The 8,886-nt window shown below is 46.4% G+C and overlaps 1 protein-coding gene across 1 annotated transcript; it reads left to right on the top strand.

The window, feature by feature from the left end:
* Window positions 1–1,905: 1,905 nt before the first annotated feature.
* On the top strand, window positions 1,906–8,451 carry LOC113907699 (C-X-C chemokine receptor type 2). The gene is made up of 2 exons (XM_027567311.1): window positions 1,906–1,992; window positions 4,212–8,451. Exons 1-2 carry the CDS (start codon window positions 1,977–1,979, stop codon window positions 5,312–5,314), a joined length of 1,119 nt encoding a protein of 372 aa, XP_027423112.1. The 5' UTR covers window positions 1,906–1,976; the 3' UTR covers window positions 5,315–8,451.
* The last annotated feature ends 435 nt before the right edge of the window (window positions 8,452–8,886 follow it).

Here is an 8,886-nt window from a genome sequence, read left to right as displayed (position 1 = left end):
TGGGCGAACTTGCTGGAACCTTTTCAAGTGGGTAGAATTTTATTCCAAGCTCATCGGTGTGTGCCTTTCCCCCTCCTTCAGTGAAATGCCCTTTCCTACCATAAAGGGAAAGATCCTTTTCAACTCTTTTCCCCAGATTGTTTTTCCACTGGAGACCTAAGCTACCACCATTGCCACCCCCACCCTGTCATGCTCATCCCAAGGGGCTGATTCTCCTTTGTTCCTTGGGTTTGAGGGAGGACTCTTCCCTAGTACCCCAGTGATTAGTTGAAACATGCTGGAATGCTGAAACAACTTGAGTGAGGGCCTGGGAAAGCAGAAGGGAATTATTCACAAAGAGGAGCTTAAAACTAAGTATTAGATGAGACTTTTCTTGCCCCGGTCTTTATGGGCCTCTTCCTTGCAGACTTCCTCGCCCAGTGACTGCTGCCCCCTCGTGGCGAATATTCTCAGTTTGCCCTGGAGTGCATACTGGCTTGCGCAGTCCAGACCCCAGTCTGTTTTCTCCCTTGTTCTCTATTTTCTGCCCCAGGAGCTACCTTTTCCCTAGATGATTAATTAGAGACATGTCTGCTCTTTCCAGGGACTACCCCATCTTCAAGTCCTTTCTAGTCTAGGCATTAGTTTGCAATTGGTCAACACCTGTAAAATCAAAGCATGGGTAGCCCCAGGGCAATTGTCTCCTTACACTTCCTGCTATTACTTATAAAGGATAAGAGAACCCAGGAGGAGAGCATGACTTAGTTTAAGAAATATGCTTGCCAGGGGCAGAATTGTAGGCACCAGTGCCATGCTACATTCGGCATGCATGGTAGAGGCAGAACACAGATTACACAGCACCAACTCTAAACAGTAGCAGATAGTTTGGAAAGGACAGACAGTCCAGCTCGGCTATATGAAAGTGCAGTTTTCAGGCACAGCTTATATACACTCTGTTCCTTAAAGTGATAGGCACCCTGAATCGCAGGAAGCAGGTAGGGGAGGATCGACAGCACATCAATCCAAGGAGATATGACTAATGTTGTTTACTCTATAACCATTGAGTGAGCACTTACTCTGTATCCTGGCAGAGGCTCTGAAGGTGAATTGGAGTGGTCTCTAGCAGCCCACGGTCTAGTGGGGCAGACTGACTTGTAAATGCATCATTACAGGACAATAGGGTTCCTGTTATAAGGAAGAAGTGACCGAAGTACCAGAGGTAAAGCTAAAGGACAGACATTAGTTGCTGGGAGCAGCTGAGGCAGGTTCCCAGAGATGCCATCCGTCAAGACTGAGAGCGTGGCGAATGACATTACCACCACTCCTCCAATCACCACCATTGGCCCCAGCTCTGCTGGTCTCCCTGTGGTCCAGCCAGACTCCAGGAGTGGCCCCCAGACTCAGGGCAATTCTAATCAACCAGTTCTTCGTTGGTGGTGGTGGAGCTTCTTCCTCCAAAGCTCCATCAACATCTCCATCCCAAAGAAGCCTAGAGTTGAAGTAAACACTGCATGTTTGCTGTCCAAACACAACTCAGTCTTTGACCTCCTTCCCACTGGGTTGTCCTCTAGCCGTCAACCCCACCCCGGTGGTGGAGGGCTCCTACAAGGCCCTCCCATACGGACTGCTAGAATCTGTACTATATAAAGTCAAGTTCTTTCCCCTTTATTCAGGTCAGGCAAGTTGGAAGCTTTCAAACGGAAATAAAAGCAAGAAAAGGAAGAGAATGACAATAGCCATCCACAGAGTGGAGAATTCAGATAATGGATCCTTAACTCCATCTTCACCTAGGGTTCCCCTGCTTGGACACAGGGACCCTGTGAGTCTCTGATAGCCTGTGACCCCCTGATTTAACCTGTTCTCCAAATATAGACATGGGCAGGGCCTAAGGAGGAGCTGTGCTGTGACGAGGCTTCCCTATTCTTTATTCATCAAGTTTCCTCTCAGTGTTAAGGCACTCTGGTCTCTGAGTTCCAGGCTCTTACAGTTGGACATACATGGTTGGTGACTCAGGTAGGGAGCCACCTCTGATTGCCAGGACTTTTTCTGGGGCAGGGTGACTTAGTTTGACTATATTTTGGAAAATGCATCTGGTTGTCTGGGACCTGTGATTTGTACTCCATTGACTCCCTGCCTCCTTCCTCATGACCATGTATTCAGTTCTGTTTTTATACATGGCTACAGATGGTGACCAGGGGGCCACAGTCTTCTCACCTTCACCTTTCACACCTCTCTCCTTTTAAAAATATTTATTTATAAAAAAAATTTTTGGGGGGGCTGAGCTGGTCTTTGTTGCTACACGGGAGCTTTCTCTAGTTGCAGAGAGTGGGGGCTACTCTCTAGTTGAGGTTCACAGGCTCTAGGCACGTAGGCTTCAGTAGTGGTGGAACAGGGGCTTAGTAGCTGCAGCTTGCAGGCTCTAGAGCACGGGCTCAGTGGTAGTTGCGGCTCACGGGCTTAATTGCTTCGTGGTATGTGGGCTCTTCCTGGAGCAGGGATCAAGCCTGTGTCTCCTACACTGGCAGACAGATTCTTAACCACTGTGCCACCAGGGAAATTCCACATCTCCCCTTTTTTAGGGAAGAGGATGACTTTTTCTGATTTGACGTTTATTGCTTTGCCCTGAGGCTTAGTCTTTTGTGAAAATGCAGTCCTGGCAGAGATATTAAAAGGTGTGGGTTTGAATGAACTCATAGAACCTCAGATTTGGAAACATCTCAGGGGTTATTTACTCTGCCTCCCTCAATTTGGATGAGGAAATGGAAATCTGGAGAGGTAAAAGGACCCACTCAAGGTCACATAGCTAATTAGTGACAGAATCAGGACAGCACGAGCACTGGATACCAGATATCCTTATTTCCAGTCTTGGTAATCATTTGTAGGGTTTTCAGATTGTTCTCGGAAGAGTCCTGGAGGTTTTGTGGGAACCTCCTCTGTAGAATCCCAGGGACGGGGGAGCCTGCTGGGCTGCCGTCTATGGGGTCGTACAGAGTCGAACAGGACTGAAGCGACTTAGCAGCAGCAGCAGCAGCCTCTGTAGTGACTACTTAGTTGGAGAGAGGGGCACACCCACCCTCCTCAGCAGAAGAGCTTTTGTCTGTTTCATGTCTGTTTCTTCTGGTAAGATTTTGCTTCAATAAATGTTTAACAACCTTAAAAGTTATTTGAAAAGTGCTGAACAATTCTGTGGGTATTTAAGGGGTGACCATGATGGGGGTTTCTCTTAAATGCTTACACTTTCTTTAGACAGAGGACCCAAACATTTATTGCTCCTTTAGAGAAAAAGCTTAAAATACACTTTTTTTGAGGGGGGGAGCTGTGCTGCGTGGCATGTGGTATCTCAGTTCCCCAGCCAGGGACTGAACCTGTGCCCCCTGCAGTGGAAGCGGGAATCTTAACCACTGGACCACCAGCAGAAGCCCCTTGAAATACACTCTAATGCAATTTATTACTATATTGTCTTCCATCAGTGGATTTTAAGAAGGTTAAATAAGAATTGGTAAAGGAATTCCCTAGTAGTCCAGTGGTTAGGATTCAGCACTTCCGCTGCTGGGCCCTTGCAGGCTGCATAATACAGCAAAAAACAAACAAAACACCAGGAATACCATGGAGGGGAAATAGCATAGAAAGGGGCATCTGAGAGCAGGTTTTGTCTTTGCCACCCCATGGACAGTAGCCCACCAGGCTCCATGGAATTCTTCAGGCAAGAATACTGGAGTGGGTTGTCATTTCCTTCTCCAGGGGATCTTCCCAGTCCAGGGATCAAACCCACATCTGCTGCATCAGTAGGCAGTTTCTTTACCACTGAGCCACCTGGGAAGCCCTAGAGCAGGTTTGCCTCCTTCCATTTTGCCTGATGCTGGCCCTTCCCTGAATGTATAGAACAACTTAGTCCTCCCATCTGAATGCCCAGACATGGCTGAGGATGCAGAAAGTCAAAGTCAGCACAGAGGCAGTATTATAGGTAAACCTGATGCCACTATGGGGCCAACCAACAGCTGATGTTTTTCCCTGTGTGTATGTCCATATTATCCCACATTTAGGCCTCGGGGTTCTGGAAAGCTGACAACACGATGAAGCTGATCCTTAAAGCAGCCTGTGACAGAGGTGAAGGAAGGGCTCTTCAGTTACCAAGCTAGCAGATAAGCACAAGATAACCTAGTAACAGTTATCACATCCTTGATGAGAGTGATTTGGATCTGAGTTACTAAATCACCTTTCTTTCCTTCTAGTCTTTCAACCAGATCACACCATGACAATCATCCTGAAAGATTTATCTAATAGCAGTATTTTGTGGGAGGGGTTTGAGGATGAGTTTGGAAATTACAGCGGCACGCCACCCACAGAAGACTATGATTATAGTCCCTGTGAGATAAGCACTGAGACACTCAACAAGTATGCTGTGGTCGTCATCTATGCCCTGGTCTTCTTGCTAAGCCTCCTGGGAAACTCCCTGGTGATGCTGGTCATCTTATACAGCCGGATTGGTCGCTCTGTCACTGATGTCTACCTGCTGAACCTGGCCATGGCTGACCTGCTCTTCGCCATGACCTTGCCTATCTGGGCCGCCTCCAAGGCAAAGGGCTGGATCTTCGGCACACCCCTGTGCAAGGTGGCCTCACTCCTGAAGGAAGTGAACTTCTACAGCGGTATTCTACTGCTGGCCTGCATCAGCATGGACCGCTACCTGGCCATTGTCCATGCCACACGCACGCTGACCCAGAAGCGGCACTGGGTCAAGTTCATATGTTTAGGCATCTGGGCCCTGTCCGTGATCCTGGCCCTGCCCATCTTCATCTTCCGTGAGGCCTATCAACCACCATACTCCGACCTAGTCTGCTACGAGGACCTGGGTGCCAATACAACGAAATGGCGGATGATAATGCGTGTCCTGCCCCAGACCTTTGGCTTCCTCCTGCCCCTGCTGGTCATGCTGTTCTGCTACGGATTCACCCTGCGCACGCTGTTTTCAGCCCAAATGGGGCACAAGCACCGGGCCATGCGGGTCATCTTTGCTGTCGTGCTCGTCTTCCTGCTCTGCTGGCTGCCCTACAACCTGGTCCTGATCGCGGACACCCTCATGAGGGCCCATGTGATTGCTGAGACCTGTCAGCGCCGCAATGACATTGGCCGGGCCCTGGATGCCACCGAGATCCTGGGCTTCCTGCACAGCTGCCTCAACCCCCTCATCTACGTCTTCATTGGCCAGAAGTTTCGCCACGGACTCCTCAGGATCATGGCCATCCGTGGCCTGATCAGTAAGGAGTTCCTGGCCAAGGATGGCAGGCCTTCCTTTGTTGGCTCTTCTTCAGGGAACACATCTACTACCCTCTGAGACTCCACACCGGGCTCCTCGCTTCCCCTCAGCATCATCCCAAGCCCCATGTCCTCTGGCCGTTCACAGTCCCATGTCAAGGCAGCTCCCCATTGTAGTTACAGGAAGTTGCTGAGGCCATGTCCCTAATAGGCCCCCATCACATGGACTAGACAGCCTGTCCTGGGCCCACCTCTTGCTGTAATCACCATGTCAACTGATAGAGCTTGGTGCATCCTACCACTGAGCCCACAGTGCTCTATCTTCTGGCAGACATCCTTTGACGATATTCTTTTCAGTGATTACAAAACGTTCTCATTAATGGGAACCATTAATGTAAAACACCATTGGTTACTTCCCTAGCTCTCCCTTTCCTTGTCAGCCAGGAAAGTCCCCTTCCCTTGAGAGAGGCTGAAAATGACAAACACTCATTTTCCAAGATTCCCTTAAGATAGGAGTGGCCATATCATCTTGATCTGATTTATAAAACTTAAAAATAATGATGTGCTGGTAAATCACTCTCCTGGTGGGGAGGAAGTTCTGATTTGTAGCATTTGCTATGTTCTGTGGTATAAATAAATGCTACCACCATGGCTGGTTTCAAGGATGGTGGTGTTTAACAACAAGCTCACAAAATCTAAAAAATGTGATAATGTGCTTTCACAAGCTTGTGCAAACTGGCTTCAGCATACTGTTGCTTAAGAGGAAGTCTAATGGGCTCAGGGGACTCCTGGGAAATATTCTTAATTTAAAACACACACACACATACACATCCTTGGTTCTTGACTTTGACTATGGTTATAGGATATGATGTGTGGAGCTGAAGCAGCCACTTTGTGAAAAGGAGGGAAAAGGCCTTAGGCTGATGGAGTCAAAGGATAATAAGGACCTGAGAATAAAAAGCCCAGAATAAACCTAAGCATAAATGGTCAAATGAGTTTCAACAAGCGTGCCAAGACTATTTAAGGGGGAAAGGATGGTCTTTCAACAAATTGTGCTGGGAAAATTAGATATCCACATACACAAGAATGAATCTGGGCCCCTACCTTACATCATATACAAAATTAATTTAGAATGGATCAAAGACTTACAATTAGAGCTAAAATTATAAAACTCCTGGGAAAAAACTTAAGGAAAAAGCATAATTTGGTCTGAGGTTGGGAATGGAGTGAGGCTCAGAGATGGGATTTAGATCAAGGTTGAGACTGGGATCAGGGGTTGAGGTTGGAGTCAGAGATGAAGTGTAGGGGAACCAGGGATGGGATGGTAGTTTGTGATATGATCAGAGAAGAATGAGTGTCAGAAATAAGGAGAGATCCACAAACAGACTGAGGCTGAGGATGGGGTGAGATTCAGGGAGGTTGGAGATGGGGTTGGGACCAGGTGTGGAGTAAGTCTTGGGAATGGAATGAATGTGGGAGTGTGAGAGGGGTGTCAGAAATAGAGTGAATGTCAAGGATGAGTTAATGGCTACAATACTGGCCACTATGATTTAATCTAGTTAGTGACTGCTGCAAAAGGCACCACCAGTAAGGTCACCATCCTCTCTGGAGTATTGCCTACGATGCTCTCTCAGGGGCCCAGATGGAGACCCCTTGGCCTGTCCAGCTTGAGACTCTAAAAGTAGGTTGGTGAGGAAGGAGTTAGGGGCTCAGGCCCTAAGAAATACCTCTGATTCAGGGGAGAAGATAGAAGAATGTAGAAAGAATCCAGGGAGGAAAGCAGGAACTGGGCCTGGAAACCTCCCTTTCCTCTCCCTCCCTCCCCTAGTCCCCTCTCCACCTCACCTACTGTGTAACTCAATGCTCACCTTCCTTCATCCTCTGCTGCCCTAAAGACAACTCCATCAGGGGCTTCAGTAAGTAAATAAGGATCCATATTGGGCCTGTGGAAATATACAGATGACTAATAACACATTTGAAAAAATGCTTGCCCTCACTAGTAACCTGCGAAGTGGAAATCAAAGAGCAAAAAATAATTTGGAAATGTTTTCAGGACAAAGATTCCGTTTGAACTCTCTTCAAACAAGTGCAACATTGTTCAGTTAGATTTTTTTTTTTTAATGCAGTGTGTAATTCTCTGGGTATAGCTCAATGATTTGGATTTTAGATCTGTAAGAATGCCGAGATGTTAGTACTTAAGTAACATAATGTATGAAAATATCAGAAACTGGTGTTCTAATCGTTGAATAGTGTAAGGATTAGCTATCTGGTCAAGGTTAGGGAAATGCAGAAGGAAATGGCAACTCACTCCAGTATTCTTGCCCGGAAAATCCCATGGATGGAGGAGCTTGGTAGGCTACAATCCATGGGGTTGCAAAGAGTCAGACACGACTGAGCGATTTTACTTTCACTTTCAAAGTTAGGGAGCTGTTTACCTCCGGGAGGAGCTCAGCATCCAGGATGGAGCTGGCATCAGGATGGGCTGCATCTTAAGATCAAGGGGAGCAGCAGGTGGTCAGGGATGGAGAGAGTCGGGGATGGAATTGGCATTAACGATGGGGTAAACACCAGGGATTAGACGGGGGATAGAGATTGGGATGTGAATGTATATTTTGCACAATGCTTGCTGATGTTTAAAACTTTAAAGTTATTTTTAAATTTTTTTTGGCTGCACTGTGTGACATGCAGGACCTTAGTTCCCTGACCAGGAATAGAACCCACTCTCCCTGTGATAGTGGAAGCAGGAAGTCTTACTCACTGGCCTTCCAGGGAAGTCCCCATGCTTGCTGATTTTAAATTTTGAAAATTTGTTCTGTGGGTTTAGTTAAAAGTTTTCAGCCTTCAAGTTACAATGTTGAATAATACTTTTTCCCCCTACACTGTTCCCCTTCTGACCAACCACAGCCTCCTCACCAGCCCTTGTTTCCCTGTCTAGTAGCCCATTCTTAGTCTAGCAAAAATATTAATTGATAATCTGTATTTTGTTCCATAGGGGTTTAGTATTGCTTCTTTTCCAGAAATTTGTGTTTTATAGGATCTTTCAGAGACTGAGAAGTCTTATAGATGAAGATGAAATTAAATGACCAAATCCTCTTTGGTCTAAGGGTCGTCCCAGACATGACCACTAATCAAGAAGTCATGAAGAGTACCGATGTAATTTGGAAATATTGAAAGTTTGGTTCCAGACCACCACAATAAAGCAAATACGGAAATAAAGTGGGTCATCTGGTTGTTTTTTTTTTTTTTTTGGTTTTCTGTGCATATAAAAGTTGTTTATACTGTAGTCTATCAGGTGTGCAATAGCATTATGTCTAAAAAATGTACATACCTTAATTAAAAATACTTTATTGCAAAACAATGCTAACCATCATCTGAGCCTTCAGTGAGTCATAATCTCTTTGCAACAGTAACACTGAAGATCACTACTGAGCAAATAATGTTGGAAAAATGGCACCAATAGACTTGCTTCAGGTAAGTGTTGCCACCAACCTTCAATCTGTAAAAAAACACAATATCTGCAAAGGACAACAAAGTGAAGGGCAATGAACTGAGAAGGTATTCCTGTACAGCCATTGGTGTTTCCATGCAGAGATTGGAGAGGCCAAAGATCTCTGGGTTTGACCCAGACACCTGCAAGTGGCTCATATCTGG

This window comes from Bos indicus x Bos taurus, chromosome 2 (assembly GCF_003369695.1).
Source record: "Bos indicus x Bos taurus breed Angus x Brahman F1 hybrid chromosome 2, Bos_hybrid_MaternalHap_v2.0, whole genome shotgun sequence".
Classification (NCBI taxonomy): domain Eukaryota; kingdom Metazoa; phylum Chordata; class Mammalia; order Artiodactyla; family Bovidae; genus Bos; species Bos indicus x Bos taurus.
This window is presented reverse-complemented; position numbering and strand designations above follow the sequence as displayed.